This window comes from Trametes versicolor (assembly GCF_000271585.1).
Source record: "Trametes versicolor FP-101664 SS1 unplaced genomic scaffold TRAVEscaffold_5, whole genome shotgun sequence".
NCBI classification, from domain to species: domain Eukaryota; kingdom Fungi; phylum Basidiomycota; class Agaricomycetes; order Polyporales; family Polyporaceae; genus Trametes; species Trametes versicolor.
This window is the reverse complement of record NW_007360325.1, coordinates 1,979,476-2,003,073: the sequence shown is the minus strand read 5'-3', so window position 1 is coordinate 2,003,073 and position 23,598 is coordinate 1,979,476. Positions and strand designations below refer to the sequence as shown.

General features: G+C 57.5%; 5 protein-coding genes across 5 annotated transcripts; 2 read left to right on the top strand and 3 right to left on the bottom strand.

Moving 5' to 3' along the window:
* Positions 1-143: 143 nt before the first annotated feature.
* TRAVEDRAFT_122294 (alpha/beta-hydrolase) lies at positions 144-1,815 on the bottom strand (the record flags this gene model as incomplete). The annotated part of the gene is made up of 8 exons (XM_008039737.1): positions 144-309; positions 373-547; positions 614-882; positions 960-1,027; positions 1,091-1,119; positions 1,174-1,216; positions 1,272-1,429; positions 1,488-1,815. The coding sequence occupies 8 exons, from the start codon at positions 1,813-1,815 to the stop codon at positions 144-146; spliced, it is 1,236 nt and encodes a 411-aa protein (XP_008037928.1).
* Positions 1,816-2,399: 584 nt separating this feature from the next.
* Positions 2,400-7,370, bottom strand: TRAVEDRAFT_147761 (multidrug resistance protein 1). The gene is made up of 11 exons (XM_008039736.1): positions 7,060-7,370; positions 6,935-7,007; positions 6,697-6,880; positions 6,472-6,645; positions 5,981-6,418; positions 5,845-5,928; positions 3,875-5,787; positions 3,465-3,812; positions 3,142-3,406; positions 2,893-3,076; positions 2,400-2,825 (listed from the first exon to the last, which is right to left on the bottom strand). The coding sequence occupies exons 1-11, from the start codon at positions 7,302-7,304 to the stop codon at positions 2,714-2,716; spliced, it is 4,020 nt and encodes a 1,339-aa protein (XP_008037927.1). The 5' UTR covers positions 7,305-7,370; the 3' UTR covers positions 2,400-2,713.
* Positions 7,371-10,062: 2,692 nt separating this feature from the next.
* Positions 10,063-12,727, bottom strand: TRAVEDRAFT_167143 (P-loop containing nucleoside triphosphate hydrolase protein; the record flags this gene model as incomplete). The annotated part of the gene is made up of 9 exons (XM_008039735.1): positions 10,063-10,275; positions 10,333-10,401; positions 10,457-11,191; positions 11,248-11,321; positions 11,381-11,579; positions 11,628-11,853; positions 11,916-12,363; positions 12,417-12,497; positions 12,556-12,727. The coding sequence occupies 9 exons, from the start codon at positions 12,725-12,727 to the stop codon at positions 10,183-10,185; spliced, it is 2,097 nt and encodes a 698-aa protein (XP_008037926.1). The 3' UTR covers positions 10,063-10,182.
* Positions 12,728-13,109: 382 nt separating this feature from the next.
* On the top strand, positions 13,110-15,425 carry TRAVEDRAFT_167141 (uncharacterized protein). Its single transcript, XM_008039734.1, has 4 exons — positions 13,110-13,550; positions 13,603-13,768; positions 13,825-14,188; positions 14,241-15,425. The coding sequence occupies exons 1-4, from the start codon at positions 13,280-13,282 to the stop codon at positions 15,225-15,227; spliced, it is 1,788 nt and encodes a 595-aa protein (XP_008037925.1). The 5' UTR covers positions 13,110-13,279; the 3' UTR covers positions 15,228-15,425.
* Positions 15,426-15,696: 271 nt separating this feature from the next.
* On the top strand, positions 15,697-23,454 carry TRAVEDRAFT_46962 (uncharacterized protein; the record flags this gene model as incomplete). Its single annotated transcript, XM_008039252.1, has 27 exons — positions 15,697-15,856; positions 15,909-16,137; positions 16,191-16,515; positions 17,005-17,518; positions 17,570-18,201; positions 18,264-18,680; positions 18,732-18,832; positions 18,884-19,150; positions 19,204-19,351; positions 19,408-19,566; positions 19,622-19,726; positions 19,775-19,971; positions 20,025-20,220; positions 20,275-20,844; positions 20,893-21,003; positions 21,059-21,208; positions 21,265-21,358; positions 21,412-21,552; positions 21,608-21,639; positions 21,693-21,786; positions 21,839-22,003; positions 22,059-22,146; positions 22,199-22,334; positions 22,389-22,703; positions 22,756-23,132; positions 23,184-23,334; positions 23,389-23,454. 27 exons carry the CDS (start codon positions 15,697-15,699, stop codon positions 23,452-23,454), a joined length of 5,940 nt encoding a protein of 1,979 aa, XP_008037443.1.
* Positions 23,455-23,598: the final 144 nt, after the last annotated feature.

Genomic DNA, 23,598 nt, shown 5'->3' with positions numbered 1-23,598 from the left:
CGGCTGTCGAATAGCAGTGTCAAGCGTGTGTTTGAAAAGAGCACCAGGTATCTAAAACAGTCTATGTTACGACTGACAGATGTTCTCCAGTCGCACCAGTATTCGTCGATGCATACTGCGCTATATCACCAGATTTGTGACGGTCAATTGTATCCGCTCTTCCCGGGGACGACGCCGAAGGCAGGACCACCCTTAGCAAACATCTTACGCAGGTCCCCCGCCAGCAAGTCCGGCTCTTCATAAGCAGCGAAGTGCCCACCCTTGTCGTGCGTGGACTCGAAGACTACCTTTCCGAGCATGTTCAACCAGCTATAAGCGAGAAAACGACGGTGAGTGGACGGACATCGTGGGGACGCGTCATGACAGACTTACGAATTGGGCGGGTGGGTGAGCTCGGCAGGGAAGTAAGACGCACCCAGCGGGACAGACGTCCACTTGGTGTCCTTCCAGTAGTCGTGCTCGTACCCGCCAGTCATCTCGTAGTAGATCCTGCTCGCCGCGGCGGGGCCCGCACGCGAGAACCAGTAGACCGAGATCCACTCGAGGACTGCAGTGGCCGCAACCGCGCTACGTTAATAGAATAATTTTGCTTGGGCCGGTGGATGTTACGTACCTTCATCGTCTGTCCAGGGGTACTTGTCGGTCCAGGTCACGAGCTTTTCGTAGATCCAGGCGAGGAGCCCGACCGGAGAGTCCGCGAGGCTGTACCCGATCGTCTGCGGCTCGGTGGCCTGCTCGGCCCAATAGCCCGTGCCTGTCTTGTACCATTGCTGCGTCTTCTCATAGTCGGCGCGTGCTTGGTCGTTGAAGAGGGTTGTGACAGGCAGTGCGAGCATCTCAAGATAGTAGATGGGATTCGAGAATATGGTCGGATTACGGTAACTAGGGAGTGGGAGCGGCGATGTTAGTTATGTACCACTGCTCATCTGCCGGCGGCGCGAACGGTGAGCTGAACGTACACTGGCAGGTTGGTCAGCCATGCTTTGATGTGCTTGTGCCCATAAATGTTTACTGCATGAACCCCAAGCTGTTGAAAGTGAAGAGCTGGGTAAACACAGACTTGTACATGTAGTAATACGAAGGGACTCACGATATGTCCCCAATCGCCACCCTGGTACACTGTGGCCGAAGAGTCAACATCCGGTTATAGGTGACGATCGACGAAGTACACACCATATTCGTCATAACCCAAAGAGACCATCAACTTGTTGAACACCTGCACGCTACATAAGCTTGCCGCGTCTCGCATGTCCGGTCGCTAGTCAGAGTACCTCTGCGTACTGGCGTCCAGCAAAGCCGGGCTTCTTCGGTGCTTCCGAGAACCCAAACCCGGGAAGACTGATCATGACGACGTGGAAGCTGGGATAGTCGGGCGAGCTCGACGTCAAGAGAGGCAGGAGCTTCCTGCCCTCCAAGAAGTTCCCGGGCCCTGGGCAAACACAGTCAGCGTGGTTGTGACAGGGACAAGGGCGATATGCGACACTCACAGCCGTGCACCCACAGCAACGGGATCGCATCCTTCACCTCGCTCTTCTGGTGGACGTAGTGGATGTTGAGCGTCCCGAAGCCGTCGACGTCGATGTCGCGGGTGAACATGGGGAGCACGGTGTTGATGCGCGCCTCGGCCTCGCGCCAGCTGAAGCCGTCCTTCCAGCGGGCGACGAGCCTCTTGACGTCGGCGAGCGGCGCGCCGTAGTGCCATTCGGCGCCGTCGAGCTCGTCTGGAAGGCGGATGAGGTCCAGCTTCTTGCGGAGGAGTGCGAGGTCGGCGTCGGGCACGGAGAGGGTGAAAGGTCGTTCGGCAAGTTCGGACATGTGAAGCTGCTGATAGCGATGAGGAATGGGAGGGGAGTCGAGGTCGTTGGTCTTGTGAAGTCGCATCTGCTACTTCCAAGAGCTGCATTTATACGGACTCCGGGCGGCACAGATGTGTGGTATTTCGAAATGCAGACCAAGTTCGGAAGCGGCAGTGCCTATGGTGCTTCCGCGGCGTCTTGTACGTTGGAACTGACTCAGCAGCGTGGATGGTGTTCGTCTTGCGACGTCTGTGCATTTATAATCAGATCGTCGAGCAGCGCGTAGAAGAGATGGCCAGTGGCTAGGGAGAAAGGAAGGGTGACCAACCTATACGATATACCAGCGGGCGAGCCGATAAGTCGGGCATCTACCACACGTCGGTCATGTCTCGACGGGGGACCGCGTCAATATTTGCCGCAAATGGGTGAAAGGAACAGTCGGGTTACCAGCGCCACGAGCAGTCCTCGATGTCTAGCGCAAACGCCGGAGCATGCACAACGTCGTACTTTCATCTCAAATAGCAAGAGATGAGGACTCACCTCACGATGAAAGGCACGCCCGACCCAGCAGAAGAACCGGGCATCCGTAATGGTATACTTTATATTACTCCGCAATGCAAATGCGCTACTAAACTGCGTACGACAGGCCCAAGAGAAATGTGTTCGTGAGAGGGGGCGACATCATAAGGCGTCATCAGTGGGAGACGAGTGAGTCAGGCGGGAGGGGCAGGCGGAGGGAAGCAGGAACGGGCAGGTATTATGGGCGACAATGTAAGCGTACATGTGTGGGTGCGTGTTGGGTGTGGGTGGTGAGTGTCGCGCGGGGCACTCGGCAAGATCTAGTAGCAGGGCGCGCGTGGGTTGGGAGAAAGGGGTTGGATGGGGTCCGAGGTCGTGTTCGTCGTCGTCGTCGTCGTCTACTTCTTGCTCAGCGCCTGCAGCTGTACGTATTCGTAGTAGCCACCGCGGAGCGCGAGCAACTCGTCGTGCGTGCCGGACTCGGCGACCGAGCCGTCTTTGATGAAGTATCTAGAAAGAGCAAAACACGTCAGCACCCGACATGGAGGGTGGAAGTGCGGAGATGAAGGGGACGTACATGCAGTTCGCGTTCTGGATCGTCGAGAGACGGTGTGCAATCGCGATCGTGGTGCGGCCCTTCGCGGCCTGATCCAACGCTTCTTGCACGACCTTCTCGGAGTTCGAATCGAGCGCAGACGTCGCTTCGTCGAGCAGGAGCACCTTCGGGTTCCGGAGAAGCGCACGGGCGATCGCGATACGCTCTGTTAGTAGCGAACACGTCAGTTAGACATGGAACACCGACACAGGGAAGAGCGGGGACACGCACGCTTCTGACCGCCGGAGAGCTGGGAGCCCTTGCCACCGACTTCCGTGTCGAACCCATCGGGAAGCGACTGGATGAACTCAAGAATGTTCGCGTTCCGACAGGCAGTCTCGATCTCTTCCTGGGTGACCTCTTCCCGGGGCTTGACAGCACCAAGAAGAATGTTGAAGCGGACAGTACCGGCGTACAGCGTTGGCTCCTGGGACACCAGCGCGATGTGCTTGCGGTACTCGGCGACGTTGTACTTCGTGATCGGTTGCTCGTCAAGCTGTCACAAATAAACATCAACATCTGACGTTCCCACAGCTTCAAGCTGGAGTACTCACGTAGACGGTACCAGCGAGGGGGTCGTAGAAACGCTCGATAAGCTGGATCGTGGTACTCTTACCGCAGCCACTCGCGCCGACGAGCGCAACGTAGGTGCCGGGCTCGACGGAGAGGTTGAGGTCGCGGAGGACACGGACGCCGGCGCGCGTCGGGTAGCGGAAGTGCACGTTCTCGAAGCGGATGCGGCCCTGGACGTTCGTGGGGACGTCGCCCTCGGGGGACTCGGCGTCGATCTCGGGCTTCGAGTCCAGCAGCTTCAGGACGTCCGCGGCCGCGCTCTTCGCCGACGACATGTCGGGCACAAACGAGAACACGTTGCCGGCCTGGATGGCGGAGAACGTTGTGGACTGCATGGTATAATATGTTAGTGATCCGCACGGAAACACGTCAAGGATGACGGGCAACGCACCATGAGACCGATGAAGAACTGGAACGTGGAGCGCTTGAGGTCCGCAACGAGAATCGAGCCGTACCAGAAGACGAGGGCAATGACCCAGAAGGACATGGACTGCGAGAGCGAGAAGATGCCGTTACTGTAGATGGCAGTGCGGTTCGAGCGGCGGAGCGGCTCCTCGAGCGACTCGCTGTAGAGCCTGCAGCAGTCATCCTCACGCGTGAGCGACGCGACGGTGCGGATGGCACCCGCGGCCTCGCAAGCGAGCTGTGCGGACGCTTCGTGTGCCTTCTTGTTGGACTCGTCCTTGAGCACGACGACGCGGAGACGGATATAACCAGCGGACACGAGCACGGGCGTACACGCAATACCGACGATGCCGAGCTGCCAGTTGAACGAGAGCCCGAGGATGGAGCCGATGATGAGCGTGGAGACACTCTGCACGATAGCGCCGAGCGTGATACCCGCGAGGCCGTTGATCTTCTGCGGGTTGTCGCTGAGCGTGGACGTGAGCTGACCGGTGTTGTTCTCCTCCTTGTCGAAGAACTCGATGTCCTGGCGGAGGATGGCGCGGAAGGAGAGCGAGCGCAGGCGTGACGTGAGCTCCGCGGCGGAGCTCGCGAAGAGGTAGTTCTGGAAGCCGACAGCGAACATCGAGAGAATCGCGATGATGAAGAACCAGAGAGCGTTCCGGTCGCCGTCGAACCGCCGTTGTGCGTTCGTCGTGTCCGAGAAGCCGTTAATGCCCTTCGCGAAGATGATACCGTAGCAGGGGTAGGTCGCGCCGTTCGCGACCGCGGCGACGAGGCCAAAGATGTACTGCCTCCACGCGTCGCGGTTGATGCGGCCCATGCGCTTGAAGATCTCGGGGATGGAGTAGTCCTTGCCCTTGCTCTCGCCTGCCTGGCGCTGCTCGAGGATCTCGCTGGCGAGCGAGCGGCCGGACTTCTGGCGCTGCAGGGGCACCTCCTCGGCGGCCTGCCTCTCCATGTCCTCCTTCTCGTTCTCGGCCGAAGCGGCGGTGTCGCTGTCGTCGTCGGAGATCTGCTTCTCCCGTGCGTCCCGGAGCTTCTGTGCCTGCACGAGGCGCGCGTATGGGCCGTTCTCGTCCTGAAGCAGCTCGTTGTGGGTGCCGTGCTCGAGAATGACACCGTTGCCCATGACGTAGATGCAGTCCGCGTCCTTGATCGTCGAGAGACGATGCGCGATCGTGATCGTGGTGCGGCCGGCTGCGGCCTTGTCGAGCGCGTTCTGCACGATACCCTCGCTCTGCGTGTCCAGAGCGGACGTCGCTTCGTCGAGGAGAAGGATGCGGGGGTCCGAGACGATCGCACGGGCGATCGCGATACGCTGCTTCTGACCACCAGAGAGAAGGAAGCCGCGCTCACCGACCAAGGTGTCGTAGCCGAGAGGGAGCTTGCTAATGAAACCGTCCGCGTTCGCCTTCACACATGCTTCCTTGATAAGCTTCATCTTCTCTTCCTCAGAAGCGTGTTCGAAGGGTGTGCTAATGAGACCGTGGGCGACGTTCCCCGCGATTGTGGTCGCGAAGAGAGTGGGCTCCTGTGAGACAAGGCCGATCTGCGAGCGGAGCCACTTGACGTTGAGCGTCTTGAGGTCAGTGCCATCGAGCTTGACCACACCCTGGAGAGGATCATAGAACCGCTCGACAAGGGAGATGACGGTGGACTTTCCGGACCCAGACGCGCCGACGAGCGCAGTAGTCTTACCGGCGGGGAAGGTGATAGACAGGTCCTTGACAATGGGAACACCCGGGCGGGAGGGGTAGTTGAAGTCGATGTTCTCGAGCGTGATCTCGCCGACGCACTTCTCAGGTTTCAGGCCCTCGGTTGAAGCGGAGTCGATGAGAGGAACGCGGTCGATGGTTTCGTAGAGCTTGGCAGCAGCACCGCGAGCCTGAGTGACGGCTATATGCGGTCGGTCTCGTTAACGACCGAGCCAAACAAAGTGCAGCAACTACGTACCTTGCATTTCGGGGGCAAGCAAAGCGAGAGAGAAGGAACCGATAAGGATCGCGAAGATTACGTTAACGATTTGTCCAGGGTTTGCTAAATGAACCTGTGAGCTGACGGTCGCTGATATGCGTAGCAGCACTCTTACCGTGTCCCTCATTAATGAGCGTTGTACCAAAGTTGAAGGCAAGGCCGTACGCGCCGTAGATGACGAAGAAGAAGAACGAGAGACCGGCGCCATGCCAGACCGCAGCCTTGAGGTCGACTGCACGGCTCTTGTCTACACGCACGTCGTACAGGTCCGCGAGGATACGCTGAGTGCCGAATGCCTGCGCGGTACGGACGGTCGAGATGACCTCTTCGGCCAAACTACCACCCTCGGCGACGTGCTGAAGGGAGATTTGCATGTATGCCGAGATGAACTTGTTCATGACTCCACCAGCGATGGCGATGCAGGGAAGGATGGACGACATCGCGAGGGCAAGGCGCCAGGAGCGGACATAAGCAAGTACGAAACCCGTAACGAAGGCAGCGAGGAAGTTGACGCAAAGCGCAACCTTCTCAGAGATGCCCTGTTGCACCAGGTCTAAAAGAGACCATTAGAATGCATACATCTGAGAGGCAGGAGTGAGTGCTTACGAGTGTCGGTCTGAATACGCGTAGCCACTTCGCCGGCTCCAACGTTGTCGAAATACGCAATATCTTGACGGAGGATAGCCCGGAGATAGCGCTCGCGGATCCGCTTGGCGTTCACCTCACCGGTGTAGACCCAAATAACCATGTAAGTGTAAGTGCAAACGAACATGCCGATACCTAAATAGTGATCAGGGAAAAGGAAACGACATCCGCGGAGAGGAGACGCACCGATGTAAACGAGGTAGGAAGCATTGAGGGCGGCCGAAGTTTTGAACGCAGCTGCGGAGCCAGGAAGTGAGGCCGCTGCCGAAGCCTGAAGGTCGGGATTTGAAGGATCCTGGGCTTCCTTGAGGGTGGTACCGAAGGTCACGAAATCCTGGGTGAGACGACCGAAGAGCAAACTCATGAGAGGCTATGAGGGCCAATTGTGAGAGGTTACGCGCAGTACGGTTGGTTGACAACGTACCTGAGCAGCACCGGCACACGCTGCTGCAAACAACCCCAGAATGTCCAAAGCAATTTCTCTCCGTGTTGAGAACCTGAGAGAACAGGTTGGCGGGAGTGGACGCGTGGGGAAGGGGATGGACTGACCTGAAGAGTTCTAGGAATGAGACGGGCTGGAGCTGGTTTCCTGCCGGGGGAGCAGCAGCAGGGACGACGGCGTCCTGGGACTCCTTTTCTGCGAGCGAGGCATCATCTTCGACCTTTGCACTCTTCCGCTTGAAGAAGCCCTTCTTGGTGGGAGCGGGTTGGTTAACGGCGGGCTCCTCCGCCTGAGAGGGGGCGGACTGCTTCTCGTTGATGTCCGGGGAATGTGTGGACGAACTGGCCGCCATGGTGGTTGGGATGGCGAAGGGAGCTGCTAAGCAGCGGGGCCGCAAGATAAATAGCGGGAGGGAAGGAGGGAGGGGACGAGGACCGTGACGGGCAAGGAGCAGGCCAGGGGAAAGCAGCCCATCCTTATAAAAGCCAATTACGCGGCGAGCCGGCGTCGCCCTCTCGCCTCCTCCGTCCATGCACTCCATCTCATCTAATCAGATTGTCGTCTCATTCTTCTTCCTCTGCCGAGTCCCTGCCCCGTGCTTTCCGCCTCCGCCTCCACCTCCATGCTGAACAGCCTGCCCTGCATCGCCTGTACGCTTTTTGCGCCGATGGTCGAAGACCGACTTCGCCGGCGAGCGGGCGTGGGGTGACAGGGAGCAGCTTCCGGATGGGAAAGTGCGCTGACGAGAAGGTTTTACGTAGCGCGGAGGTCCACGGCCCCCACGGTCCGCGGCGCTTGTTCCCCGCAATCCGTCTCTTCTCGGCTTGGCAGGCATACCTTAAAGGCGCCCACAAGCATCCACTCCTCCTCATCCATATGGCTACGCCATTCTGGACCCTTCCGAACATCCTTGCTGCACTTACAGAACCCCTTTCATTACCAGACCGCACCCGAGAATCGTACGTTTCCCACTCTCTACTCTGCAGCTCTCACGCGTCGCTGATCGTGCGCCGCTCACAGGCGTCTATCTTGCGTATCTAACTCCTGCCAACTGCACACACGGCACTGCGGCCGCCTGTACTCGTATCCCTTCTCGCACCTTCTCCAGCATGCCTCTTGCCGCGAGTTGACGCAGTCTATCCTCGCCTCCGCAGCGTGTCCTGACTTCTCCTGACTCTGGCCGCACGCGGAGCGCTGACGACGCGCCGGGCGACCCCAGGCAAACGGCGCGGCGACCTCGTCGCTGATCTCTGCCACACGCGAGTGTCCCTCATTAAACGGCCGCGTACCTAGATCCACCCGCGGCCAGCCTTCTTGATTGGTCAGTGGTTCATCTCGCGAACTCGATGCAGTGCCCGACCCGTTCGGACTCCACCGCGGATACGGAGCGCTCTGTAGTACTTATCAAGTATGTTTATAGCTGTTCTTAAATCAATGGTAAGCAGGTATGCAGTGACAGTCGTCCATTAGAGGTTATTTGCAGCGGGTTTGTACCAGCTCAGGTGGTGCCGGCGCTTGTATTACATGGAGCCATCGCGTGGGCCTCTCGCACTGTGAACAGGCTGAAATCTACAGGATCTGGTATTGCTCCACTCGCAATATTGAACTACTCCAACGGGCGCACCCCCACTGCAAATAACGTCTATTTCACGAACTCGATGCGGTGCCCGATCGTTCGGATTCCACCGTGGATACGGAGCGCTCAACTTGAATAGTCTTTGCAAGTAGCAGTATGTATGTTCTAAAATAGACAGTTTCTCCGATCGCTCGCGTTGGCTGACGGCGTGAGCTTTCGTTTACATGCGGAGCCTTACAGAAAACACGCATCTACACACCCAAATATAGTAGCTTTATGGCGCAGGGCTCCGACAACGCTGGTGAAAGCCACACCGACCGCCAGATGTTTATTCGGCCCCACGCGGTAAAGAAAGCCTCAACGGCTCTCAAGCACGAGGCGATCATAACACGGCCTCCTATTCGTTTCCTGAGCAGCTGTAACGTTAAACAAGCCGCACCGGCCGTGCATATGCATCATGCGCAGGAGTTTCGTCGGAATGCCAAGGCAAGCACGCATTGCATCATCCACTGACGGTTCTCCGCGGTGCCGAGGCATAGGCCGTCCGTTGAGCTTGCTCATCGGTACGTCTGCCAGTGCCTAGGGGAGACTGGCATAGGCCTAACTCGACTCAAGTCTCGGAGTCGACTGCGCTGCCTATCGACGGCAGCGAGACGTGGCCCTCGACTCATTCTGAGTCCTGACCTGCGCAACGCTCCCGGAGCGGCCGCGAGCGCACGGTAGGCTGCCCCGATCATGATGCCAACTTTTGGCCGGAAGATGGGGTGACGAAGGTCCACATGCACCGGCGCGATCCTGTCACAAAGCTTGTCAAAGTGAGGGCGGCACGCTCAATCAGGCTTAGTGCGGACTCAGGTCCCCGGCATTTAGATCGACGCTACGCACACCCGGACTACAGCCGGTCTCGACCGGGGCACTACTGGCATTATGAGTGGAGTGTATCCCGGGCAAATCGGACGTATTGCAGCGTACTGCCTCGTAACAATTATTGCTATGAGTGATGCATGAACGAGAGGATTTCGTTATGAAGCAGTGCTCGAGAAGGTACCCTCCAAACATATGGCGAAACAAACGCTGTTGCATATTGAACTTTGAATATCGGTTACATGAGCTAGTCGAAAATACCATGGATGCCCCGGAAAGGTCCTATACATCGCGACGTAACTCGTCGAGGGGAGCTGAGAGGGCACGTCCAGATTGTATCGTGCAGGCGACGAAGCAGGTAACCAAAATTCGAGGCTTCCGGCTGCGTCCACGGAAGTCGGCGGCTTAACATTCGCATTGTCACCTTCCTTTACTACCTCCTTGGCTGTCACGAAAGTTAGCCCTAGATGAAGCAGCAGAATCAAGCAATCCTGCGAAGTATCAGCAGTCCTAGAGCATGCACAATTACAGGTAGACATCGACGTAGATGCGAGACATGTCGCAGAGCCTGTCAACAAAATTGTCGGATGGCCGCACAGTCGCTCTACTACGAACACGAAAATCGTTGTTTGCAGTCGTCTACCGCGGTGACGTTGCGAATCCATTCATCCTGTATTTGATCCTCGTAATATGTAGCAGTGGCGGGAGAGCGCTCGCGGTATCCGGTGATAGCAATTACATGTGAACAAAAACGGCAAACAGCATCATTGAAGGGAGGTGCGACGGCCGTTCAACCAGTGCGCTGCTGGAAGACCGGCACCTCCGCAATGAAGCTCCGCGGCACCGCCGACACGCCGCGGGCGTAGACCTGTGTGGTGTATATCTATGCATTTACCGCATTCAGCACGCAAGCAAGGAGGAGAGCAAGCATTGAACTTACCAATTCGTCGTAAATGATAACTGGCACCTTTTTATCGGCAAGCGATGAGCTCGGATGGATCTTCACAATCTACACGGATGTCAGCGATCATTCCCCACGTCCACACCCTGCATCCATTTCTCACCGAAGGACCCATGACCTGCTTGTACGACCCATCCGGCTGCAGGAACGCCGTGTTCTGCACCAGTCCGCGCACGAGCGCCTTTAGCACAGGCACCTCACTGTCACCCCCGCCCGACCCCGTGCGCGGGTCGACGCCCATGTGCGCACACACGTCGCGGAGTTGCGCGCGGATGTTCGCAGCTTCGCTGAGACAGCGCTCGTTTAGGAACATGCGCCGGCACCACTCGCGGCGCCCGGCCTTGCTCTCGCCCGCCGCGACGTCCTCGTACGCGCGCACGACGTTCAGCACGGTGAGGTGGTCCCCGGCGGGGTGTCGGAACTTGCGGCGGGCGTCCGCGGCGGCATCGCGCGCGTCGTGCGTGTCCACAAACAGATGCGAAGACGCCGAGAGCACGGAGAGAATGGTGAGTACGTCGGATGTGCATCCGAGCTCCGTGGAGGCGATGAGTGCGCGTGCGAGCGGGGGCTCGAGCGGGAAGGCGGCCATCTGCCGGCCGAGCGGGGTGAGCGCCTTGCGATTGTCGAGCGCGCCGAGGAGGAAGAGCGTCTTGAGCGCGGAGATCACGGTCTCCTCGTCCGGCTTGTCCATGAAGTCGAGCTCTTCCAGGTCCTGGCCGAGACATTTCAGCTGGAGCAGGCTCGACGTGAGCGTACACCGGCGGATCTCCGGTTCCGCAGTGAGCGGCATATTTTTGAAGGCATCCTCGGTGTACAGGCGGAAGCAGAAGCCTGAGCCCTGGGACAGATACGTTGAGGGATGCTGCGCAATCGAATATGAACACGACGACGTACTTCACGGCCGGCACGACCCGCACGCTGCACAGCGGAGGACTGCGTGATATCTCGAGTCAATAGGGTATCGAAGCCTGTATGCGGTCCCGCGTTGAGCAAATGTCCTCCGATGGTCGGTAGTGGGCCCACTCACCGGTCCCGGCTTGTCGTGCTACGTATCGCTTCTCCTTGCACTTGCCGGTATCGATGACGTATTTTATGCCGGGGATGGTGATCGACGTCTCAGCGATATTGGTGGCGAGGATGCACTTGCGCATACCGGGCGGCGCAGGCGAAAATATCTTCGCCTGTTGGCTCGGGGGAAGGGCCGCATACATGGGGCAGATGAGTACCTGGGCTGTGTCAGCTTTCCCGGTGACTCTGCAGATTTACGGACTTACTCCAGCCGCATCCTTCGGCAGCTGATTGGCGTAGAGCTGGATGGATTTATCGAGGCTCTCGATGTCCTCCTGTCCAGGCAGGAATATCAGCACGTCGCCCTGCGGCTTGTCGGTGTGAATTTGGAAGAACGTCCGCAAGGCTGCGTCTACGTAATCTGGCTGACCGGTCGATGTGTGGTAGATGGTCACCGGATGCTGCCTGCCCTTCACATACACGATCTTCGCCCTATAGCACCCAGCCATGTCAGCCCCAGGCACATCCACCGTTGGTTCGAGGTATCGACGCACTTGTTGTAGAACTTGCTGAATTTCTCGGCCTCGAGCGTGGCACTCATGATGACCACCTTCAATGGCGTCAGCTTGGCCGCGGACCCTTTACCCTTAGCATCTGTGGGCACGTTGCGAATCTTTTGGATGGTCTTTAGGTTCGCGATGAGGAGGTCGGTGCGGAGTGTCCGCTCGTGTGCCTCGTCCACGACGACCACGCTGTACCGTGAAAGAAGCGGGTCCCCAAGGAGCTCGCGCACGAGCATACCGTCTGTGACATATTTAATCCGCGTGTCCGGGGACGACGCTTCGTCGAAACGGACGGAGTACCCGACGACTGCGCCGACAGAGGTGCCCTGCTCTGCCGCGACGCGCGATGCAAGGGAAGTGGCTGCGACTTTGCGCGGTTGGGTGACGGCGATCATGCCGGGCCCTGCGAAGCCAGCTTCGAGGAGGTATTGCGGGACCTCTGCATGTTATGCTGAGACATGGAGGGGCTTGTAGATGATTTGTGAGACGTACGAGTAGTCTTTCCAGAGCCAGTCTCTCCGATCAACACAGTTACGTCGTTCTGGCGGATGATATCCACGATTGCCTCCTTGCCTGTGGTATGCACATCCAGTAAATTATTTGCGGTAAAGCAAAAGGCGGGAACACATACCGGTGTAGATGGGAAGCTCCTTCCGCTGTTTCTGTAACGACGGGTCCTTGGAGGACGATGCATGGGAGTTACCGGCAGGGGCGGAAAGGCGTGGTTTCTTGCGTGGTTGGTCTGAGTGCCGACCAGACTTGCTCGGAGTGGATATATGCTTCTTGGAGCGTTTGACCTCCATGTCGTCGTCGGAGACATCCTGCCAGGCATGCTCACGCTTCAGCGACCGGCTGTGTTGTGGTGTGCCATGCGAAGAATGCCTTCGGCGATGGTGAGGCGAGTTCGAGATGCCCTTGAGGGCTGCAATCTTAGCCATCTTTTTTCGAAATCTCAGCGGTAGGCTCTGTTGTGGTTCGTCCGGGCGTAGAAGTAAGCAGAAGTAACGGTCGAGTGCATGAGCGAGTGGGAAGTTTCCTGCAAGCTGCGCTAGGCTGCGAGAAGGTGAACGACTTCATCGAAGGCCAAAAAATTCGGTAATATTGGCCGATAGGCGCCCGTCATGATCGGACCACCAGCGTCTCACGCATCTTGCCTTCGTCCCTTCAGGTCCCTCCCTGTCCCTCCTCTCCATCCGTGCCTCAGGCCCGTCCCGTCTGCTCAAGAAGCTTGCGCCTCGTAGCTACCTGGCTGGGACGAGGAATACGCCCAATTTCAGGCTTTCGGACCACTCTCACGATCTCACATAACGCTCACGACCCTGCATTGACGCCCCATATCTCCATTAGCTATCGACATGTCGACTTCCACAGAGACCACTCTCTCTTCACTTCTATCCTCGTCGCCATATCTCCTTGCTTATGCCCTACCTTTGCTGTTCTTGTCGCTCCTGCTCACGTTCGCTGGTGCTTTCCTCACGCTTGATCGTACGCGCGCCTTTGCCCCGCGTTATGACGCGCTCCACTCGCCGGAGACGACCAAGGTCCAACACGCGGAGGCGGTCGTGAAGCGTATATTCAGGCTGGAAGGTGGTATCGGAGGCATTGCAGTGGGCTACGTCTTCGGAGGTAATGGTCCTCAGCTCTGCGAGGCTTGCCAGGTTTACTGATATCAATGTAGTGCACTTCACTACTTTCCTGTCCCTCCTCATTCCGAACGTCACCTCCGACTCCCCGCTGACCCCTGGGGCGTTTGTTGCCGTATGGATGCTTTCTGGTATCATCTGCGCCATTGTTGCCGCTCGGTGGAAACACGCGGCGCTTGGCTTCGCCGGCCTGTCTGGATAGTGAGTCCTCTCGAAGAGTGCTAATGAAGGCATATACTCACGCCACGGTGTACTAGTTCCACCCTCGCGCTAGCACTCGCTGTCATTGTGCATCCATCGCTCCTTACGCGCCATGTCCTCGTCGCCGTATTCATGCCCATTGGACTTCTCATGTGCCTTCTGCCGATTGCCCGTACCCAACACGTCTTCGTGCGCGTCGGTATGGCGTCGGCGGGTTCTTTCGGCACCATCCTGGCTATCGCGCTTCTAGCGCACCTTTCCGCCTGGTCTGACGTCTGGGGGAGGTTGTGGATTCACGACGGCAGCGAATGGGGCACGGCAAAGGAGAAGGGCCTCAGCGCGGCTTTCTGCCTGTTCTTGGTAGTCGGCACTGCGAGTGACTGGTTCCTTAAAGTCAAGCTTGGAGAGAATCCCGACGAGGTATGCGATCCATACCACTTCGACCCACGCTGTTACTGACGGTGATTGGCAGAAATGGGACAGCTACCTCGCCGAATACGCATCGACCCTACCCAACGCATCTGACCGCGCCGGCACGTTCCAACCGCTCCAATCCTTCTGGGCGCGTCACTTCGGCCACGGCGGCACGGATCCTATCCACAAGGATATCATTTTCCCCGCGGACGTCGACCTCAAGCGTCCCATCCCCGACTCTCCCCTGAAGCTGTACAAGAAGACCTCGTTTGCACGCCCCCATTCACCGACTCAGTCGCCGCGACGGTTCACACCGCCTCAAGAACTTTTGCGGAAGGATCGCAAGCCGGTGCTGGCGAGAGGCCGAACGCGGGAACTCGTCAAGTTTGATCCTCTTGACCCGTATACGCTGTCAGACTCGGACGACGACGATGACCTCAAGAAAGCGGTACCCGCGTTTGTACGCTCCCCGACTAGGACCGACTCTATGGCGACTTTCACGAACGACGGGCCTGTACCTGTCAAGGGTCAAGAGGGAGCGCGCCGAGTCAGGCTCGACACGCTTTCAGACGACGAGGAAGACGTGACATCAGGTGTGGCACACGAGCGGACGGTTGCTCATAACGGAAAGAATTGGTCCCCCGACTTCATCCGGCGGCATAGTCAACGGCAGCTTGGTCACAAGCAGTCGACGGCGGGTTTCTCGCAGGCGGCCTCTAGCAACGGAACAGGCTCATCGGCTACACTCGCGCCTGCTACGTTCGTGCCTCTTCCAGCGACACCATCGTTGATAAAGGCTGTCGAACGCGTGAACGCCGCCCAGCAGGAGGCGTTCGCCAGCCAGGCTGCCCGCTCGACGGACGGGCTTCCCATGCCCTCACCACTGGCCAGCGCTGGTCCGACACCACCTCAAGGGCATGCGCAGGGGCGTCATTGGGACTCATTCTGGCATGAAGTGAAGACGAAGGCTGGCCATGGCTTTCATCATCGGCAGGATATAGGTGGAGAGATGCGAGACGACTCTGGCTCTGGTTCGAAGCGGTAGCTCTAATGACTTGATACGACCTCTAATGATTTACGACCTTGTTACGACTTGTGCTTGTAGCCTCTCCTGTACTGTTTGCTGCTGACTTATTCCTAGTGGTTATGTTTTTGCGCCTCGGATTTTCGAGCTCGCCATAGTGCTTTCGATTCATCGATTTATCGGCTCGATATATGCGCCACTTGTTATGTTCCGAATTCGACGAGTATACCTTTCACTCAAGCCAGGAACGCAACCCTCGTTAATGCTGCTCAACATTCAGAGGACCTCATGGAGGGCGAGCAAGCTCGCTGCCCCAGGCCACTGGTGGGGTGGTGGCTAAGAAAGGCTTTGTCACGCGTGACGGCTACGCGACACCGCGTCAAGGCGAAAATGGGCGCCTAGAGGCAGCAGCCTGGTCGCGTCTTGCGGCGACGTCCGCGGCCTCCCCTCATCCTGCTCGCTTCCTCCTAGAGCTGCCGCTTTCTCTATCATGAACGGTCACCATCATAATCACTACCAGCCTACGCAACCTGGGCCGTACGATGCTGCGGAAGCGATTCCGCCCACTGCCGCGGCGAGCGACTCTGTGCAAGACGCACACCAGCTCTTGGCCGCATATCCTTACGGCTCTGCAACCCCGGCTACTCATGGTCAGTTATTACGCTAGATCATCGACTATATGCTAACGAATGTGCACTGTAGTCGCTCGTCATCTTAGCAATCTCTCGATTTCCGCTGCACCGCCGTCTTACACTCAGTCATACGCCCCCGCGCCCACCAATGCATCTTACCATCAGCCGCGGTATCCTCAATACACAGAATATGCAAGAGAATTCGCGCATATATTGAACCCCGAGCCATCTGGCCACGGTGCAGCGTACTGGGAGAACACGCGGAATCAAGCAGTTCACCACTTAGCCGGTCAGGGACCGTTCGTACTTTCCTTTTTGTCTACAAATATTACAAGCCGCTCACATCTAACAGTGTATATGTTGACTATCAAGCACCTCCCCAATGGCCCCCTTCTCAATCCCGTCATTCTGCCTATCCGACCAATACTTTCGCCCAGTCTGTAATTAATCACACCACGCCCTCCACGTCCTACCCGACACCGCCACCCCCAGGTATTTCGTCCTCCTCGTCCTCTCTTGCAGGAGCGCTCGGTCCCCCGCCTCCCAAACCGCCTAGGCAGACCTACCAGCCTCAGGACTCTCCTGCATTCTTCAACAACTTCCTCGCACAGACGCCCGCTCAGCCCCCGCGTGCGGCTCTCCTGCCTGCGAAGCCCCCGCCGCAATATATGTATCCGGTATCCCAGCCTGGGAGACCTTCTCAGCAACAAAGTTCCCAGAGCATGATGCCGGCGAGGCCACCGGCGCAGCAGTATTACCAACACAGCTCGTCAGTACATCATAGTTCGCCAGGACAACATAGCTCGCCCGGGCAATATAGCTCGCCCACGCAGAGGCTGGCTCCTCAGCAGACCTTTCGGGAAGCGCACCCGTCGAGGGTGTACAGCCAACCAGCTCTGAGCCCCCAGAAAGTAGCCAGGGTGTATAGTCAGCCAGCTTCTCGCAGTCAACCACAGGCGAGAGAACCTCCAGAGTACATCTCTTACACATTGCCGTCGGTAAGGTCGCCTCCGCAGGTGCCACAACCCTTGCCGCCGAGGCCGCCATCTCAGGCAACTCGTCAATCGGCGCAAGTCCTCCCGCCGCCACATACTGAACAGCGACCCACCCCGCAAACGTCACAGCATGCGAAACGCCCATCGCAAGAGGCGTTCACCCCCCGCCAGCCTCAGCCTTTACCTGACATAGGCAGCCCGGATCCTCTGGCCGCTTCGCAGCCTAGTCCTGATGTGAAGATGACTCCTCGCAAGCGCAAGCACGACAACTACCTCGATTCGCCCACCGTCAAACGCGTACAGATCGCAGACCCGAACCGGCCGATCCCCAACGCGCGGGCGACGCAGACTCCGCCACGGCCCAAGCAACTCGTTGAGGTAGTCATAACCACGCCCCCGAAGCATCGAAAGACCCCTGTGCTGACTGCTCAACACAAGAAATCTGCCGCATATGTGGAGGTGCCCTCTCTCCCAAGAGCGTATCATACCCCCGTGTCGCACAGGAAGCAGAGGCCTGAGGTCGTGATCACGACCACCACTATGGGGAAGGCGAGGACAAAGACGGCTGACGAGTACGACGACCTGGGAGGCTTCGGATCAGAGATGGACAGTAGCCCGAGACGTGGTGTCATGGCGAGCGGGAAGTCATCGGGGCGAAAGGCTACTGGAGAAAGGGACGACAGAGGTGGGTTTGCAGCGCATATAGTCAGGGCTTTATCTGATGAGGTCGTCGCAGCACCTATCGAGAAGCTTATCACCTTCCTCGAGGACATCTTCGAGGCAGAGGACTGTTTGCCTCCGGAGGTCGAGCCTTACGACTTGCCTGTGGAATGGTTCTCCCCTCTTACCATCCCGGGGACCCAGCCACATCTGCACCCCACGATTATCCGCAAGCTCATGACGCAGATCACCAAAGTCGCGCGGCCGAGCAAACGGCAACGGATCAATTCCCGTGACGCGAACGGTACGGCCTCTAAAACACCACGGTACCGCTGCCGTATGGCCGACGTCGACACCGCCATCCTTTCTCGCATCTTGAAGATGCTTGAGCGAAGCGTCCGTGCGGGAGAGGACTTGGAGCCTTTCAAATCCTCCGGTCCCTCGGGTGCACCCTCTTCGAAGAGCGGGAAGGGCAAGAAAGCCGCGAACGGGAAGAAGGCGCAGGCGGAGAGTAGGCGATCCAAGTCTCAGTCACCTGGCGAGCAGGGCGAAGGCGAGAGCATGGAGGTGGACGAGTCTCCAGCAGAGCAGTCGGTCACAGAGCAGGACATTGAGACGTTGACTCGGACGCTCGAGATCGCGAGGGATAGTGTCTTGGCCGCAGACTGCTGTGTTGCATTGTTAGGGAGTGATCGTTTGCCCAAGCAGGTAGGGACACTTCCCAAGGTCTATAACGTAGTTGTATGCAGCCAGCTGACTCTTCTGCCCAGCTGTACTCGGAAGAGCTCATCACCGCATGCCTCGCCACCGTCAAGAACCAGCTCACAAGGATCCTCTATCCGTTTGTTGAAGCGTCTCCCAACGACGCGCAGACATCCGGCATTCTTCGGCAGTTCATTCAACTGGCTTCTTCTGACAGTGTGCAGCGTCGACTCGCCAGCGAAGTCTTCCAAGCGATCTCGTCAGTGTTGCCTAGGATAAACGACTTGATTGGTGCAGATTCAATGGCGATGAGCGAGAGCATCATAATCCAAGCGGTATATATCGCTATCGGACCGTTCTTTGTTGTAGAGGCAGAAGGCGAGAGCAAGGGCAAGAAGTCAAGTAGTAATAGTGGGGTCATCGCGGTTCTGGGTGGCAGTGCCATGAGAGGCTTGCGTTTGGACGCACTCTCCCTTATTAGAAGCGTAAGACCCTTCACTCGTCTCAGGGGCAAGGTGCTCACTTAGGCTCCGCAGATCTTCGCGAACCACGAGGACCAGCGGCCTTGGATCATCGAGGAGATCCTGTCGTCTCTGATCAAGCTCTCGGACACGAAGCAAAGGGCAGGGCAGTTCAGGTGGGTGCCCTTGTCATTCAAGCGTAAACCTGGTCATTCAAGCCCGGCTAGATTGCGGGACGGACGGTCCATCCGCACCGTGTCTGCGTTGCTCATGCAGCTGGTCCAGACGTCTGCACACGATGTGCACGTCGAGGCGAAGGGTATCCGCAAGGCGCGGGAGCAGGCTCTCGCTATGCGCAGGCAGGACAGCTACAACGAGAAGACGAAGGAACCCTGGCTCGACGAGCACGACATGGAGGAGATCCGCTTGTATGCGTCTGGGCTCGACTCGGCCACCAAGGCGGCGAAGACTATCGTTATCTTCTTGACGCAAAGGTACGAACACGCGCGCATGATTTCTTTTGTACGTGGAGACTGATATTGAACAGGTCGGGTAAGACGAAGACGACGAAAAATTCGAACGAAGCAGAGTACCGTGCGATCTTCGACAACCTCATCTCGGATCTGCTTGCCGTCTTGTTCTGGCCCGAGTGGCCTGCCGCCAGTCTGATACTGGGCATCATCTGCAAGTTCATGGTACGTTTTCGCACATGGTTTCTTACGACGTTTTATTGACATGTTCGGGGCGGTAGGTGTCTTCGCTCGACGATGTGAAGTCGACTGCGCAGGACAACAATGCTGTGAAGACTTTGGCCCTAGAACATCTCGGTGTCATTGCGGCGCACATCCGAACTAGCACTTTGAAGTTCAAGCGCGAGTCTGAGGAATTAGCGTTGTCCCCTCTAGACGAGGTATGTGATTGACGCGCAACTCAACACTTTGCCACTTATCATGATTTGTGATTAGATCATGAATTCCTTCGACACCACTAGACTCCAGCAACTGGTAGCTGCCCATCAGGACCTGCAGAGCGATCTCTGTAGGCGATCGTCAGAGGACCAAGCCTTCGATGTAAGTAGTTGAGTCTGTCTGCGTAGGCTATAGCTAACTGGTTTACAGAGCGCCCGGGAGCTCACTGCCGTCATTTGGGGTCACGAACTCGCGCTCGTCTTACAAGACTGTGACAAAATGCTGTCGGGGGACGAGGAGATGAACCCGAAGACCGAACGCAAGAGTATCAAGTCGGTGGCTTCCAAGCTCAAGGGCGCCATGCGCGGCATATGGGACGATGCGTCTGGTGATGTCTTCGACATCGGGTACGATTTTTGCAATTAGTTAGCGTTGGGACTGCTTGCTGAGGCACATTTAGGACTACGCACGAGGAGGTGTCCAGAATCGACAGGCTCTCAGAAGAGATCGGAACCTGCCAGAGCTTGCGCAACTCCTTCAATCCTATCCTGACGGTCGTCCTGCAAGCTCTGGATGCGCCACCGGTGTTCATGCGTACCAAAGCGCTGAAGGCTCTTGGTCAGATTGTTACTAGCGACCCTAGTATTCTCTCCGCGGTTAGTAACAGCGCTCTAATGGACTCGCGGATGGTGCTAACGGACGACCGATAGCCTAATGTGAAGCGAGGCATCGAAACCCATCTTCTCGACAGTTCTCCAGCTGTACGGGACGCCGCTGTCGAGCTCATCGGCAAGTACATAGTCGACTCCCCCAAGTTCGCCGCGGACTACTACCAGAAGATCGCCGACCGCATTGCAGACACAGGTCTAGGCGTCCGTAAGCGGGTGATCAAGCTGCTGAAGGCATACTACAACGTCACGGAGGACAGAGACACTCGCATCGACGTCTGCACGCGCATCGCTCTCCGCATGCATGACGAAGATGACACCGTCAAGGACCTAGCGATCAAGACCATCGAGGAACTGTGGTTCGTGACGCCGGCGACTACGACACGCGCGAATGGTGCCTCGCAGGATAAGTCGGACCTTCTCACGAAGGTGGCGATCATCATGGGCGTCGCCGCAAAGTTCAGGGGTGGACAGTCTCCCTTGGAGGACCTTCTTCATAGGGTCATGGCGGATAAGGAGGAGAATGATCGGACGTCGCTGCACCAACGATATGTTGAGGTTTGCGAAACCTTGATTGACGGACTGGTCGACGCATCCGACCTGCCTGGATTCGTAAGTGACATCGCCGGTGTGGGCTGCCCGATGCTGACAATGCTATAGACTGTGCTGAACTGTGTGCAAACAATCTATCTGTTCACATCGGCCTATCCTGCGGTACTGTCTGGCTCAAATGCCGCAACACTACTCCCTTACCTGAAGAACGCTACCACAGTGAGCTGTTCGGTATACAACTGTGTTTACGTGTCTAACGGGATCGTCCTCAAAGCCCGAAGAGCAGACTACCTCAGAGCAGCTGTTGAAGATCTTCCGCGCCTCAATCCCGCATATGCCCAAGACTGCAGCCAAGTTCGGGCAGGAACTGCAGCTAGCTCTTCAGCCGATGATTCTCAGGCCGTCCACCGCTGCCGGCGTACAGGTCTGTAGTTCAACTCATATATGCAAGCGTCCTCATTCAACAAATCTGCATGATAGGGATTGCAAGAAACCGTCGCATGCATGTGTGCTACCGTGCAACACATCACTCACAGCTTCGATCGCATTATCGGACTCTTGCGCTCGTGCAATGGTAGGTTGGCTGCAGCTCAGCGGAGACTTCATCGCTGAACGCGCGCACACCAGTTCGTCTGCAGCAAGCGATCAAAAAACCTACGACTCAAGCTCTTACCGCCGCCGAGCAGCGGGCGCTTTCTATCCTGCTATTCATTACCTCGCTGCTCTGTGAACATTGCAACTTTGATCGCCTACGAGTTGAGCATGCCGGTGCGTACCGTATTGCATTACTGCCTTGTCGCAGCAGTACTGACCTCACTGGTAGAGCTAAAGGCGGACATCGATAAGATCACCACGGTATATAGTCTCCGACATGCATCTCATTTTGCTCGCTCACCTCTTTCGTCTAGGATTCCGTGACCAAGCACGTCTATGAATGTCTACTCAAGTTGTACGAGAAATACGAAGACAACGGGCTCCGAGGACGAATTTTGCAATGTCTAGGTATGCTCGGCAAGAAGTCAAATCAGCTTATGTTGCTCATACGCCCACGAAGGCTTCCTGTTCCGCGCTCAGCCCGCTCTGATGACAGTAGAGCCGTCCGCCAAGATCATGGATGCGATCTTCAACTCGTCGTCTGAAGAGGCTCGAGGACGCCTGCTCAAGATCTTGCAAGACTTCTTGATGTCGGAGGCGGCGAAGCACGCCGCGAGCGAGAAAGGTGTGTCAGCTCGGCACACCGACTGTCATACATTGTTGAAATCGATTCGTTTTAGCTGTAGCGGGGCCGAAGGGCAAATCGGCTGCCGGGAAGGTCAACATGGAAGAGCTCATCGGCAACACCGAGGGCTTTGCCGACTCAGGGTACGTTTCGTTCATCTCCGGCCTTGATACCTCTCTCATCGCGTTGCGGCAGTGTGAGCTCGGCGATCGTGCAGCGCTACTTAGACCAGATCCTGGACGCGGCGTTATCCCAGAATGCGCAGATCCAGGCCGCCGCTGTCGACATCCTCACGTTCACTATCAAGCAGGGCCTCGCACATCCTTTACAGGTGCGTTCTAGCTTCAACTCAGGATGTGCGGTACTAACGCATCGCGTCTCACAGTCGTTCCCCGTTATCGTTGCCCTCGAGACGAGCGCTCTCCCTGCGCTGAGCTCGCGTGCGAGCGCTTTGCACGCGATCTTGCATTCCAAACACACGTCGCTTTTGAACGCCCGGTTCGTGAACAGTGCCCGGGCCTCGTTCGACTACCAGAAGCGTGTTGTCCCGGGCGCAATCAAGGGTTACCGCATGACCCCGTGCCCGTCGGCGTTGCTGCAGCGGTGGTATGGGCTGGCTCGCGAGAAGCGCGCGACGCGGCAAGACTTCCTCCGCGCTCTCGTGAAGGTATTCGACGTCGAGCTTGGCAAATCTTCGCAGGTATGTGCAGTGGGCTACGGCGTCATGGCGATGTTGACATGGGTCTCCATAGGACGATGTGGAGTTTACACGCTACATGGCGGAGAACTTTGCTTCGTTCGAGTATAAGACCCAGGAGGAGCCGCTGACGGTCATCAAGTCCCTGACGGCTGTCCTATCAACGGCAGGGATGCAGCTGGTCGAGACGCTGTCGCCGTCGCACCTGCTCACACAGCTGCATGCTCCGACCGCTCCCCAGTCAGCGATGCAGGACGTGCCGATGGCTGACGCTTCTGGGATGGCCGAGCCCTCCTCTCAACCCCAGACCGCGGCTCCGGTCGTGACCTCGGTCGGCATCCAGGATCTTGGCTTGATGCGGAGCTCAATCATGGTGGCTATGATCATGCTTCTCAAAGCCCACCTCAAGGCTCTCTATAGCATCTCCGAGGAGTAAGTCGGACCGCCCGCTCATGTTCTGCGCCTAGCTGACAGAAAACATAGGAAATGCTCAAAGTTCGTTATCGGGAAGAAGAGCGCTGTGGGAGACAGGCCCGCCACGCGGAAACACGAGCGGCCGCTGTCGTGGGACAGGCTCCCGTTCGCCACTGCTCCCATGGTGACTAGTGAAGACGCCGCGGCTCAGTCGACCAGGGTAAGTCGCTCCCTGCCGTATGTTGCGGGCCTCCGTTGATCACCCCCGCACCAGTTCCTGGAGATCTGGAGCGAAGACGGCGTCGCGGCCGAGCCCGAGGACGACATGGTCCTGGCGTAATACGTCTGCTGACTTATAATTTCTGGTATCATTGTGGTCGCTGTATGTGCTTTGCTCTCCCTCTCTCTCGGACCTTGCTGTCATGTCAGTCACTTGTAGCTATCTAGCAATATTCTATGTAGAATGCGGTAATACACAAAAGAC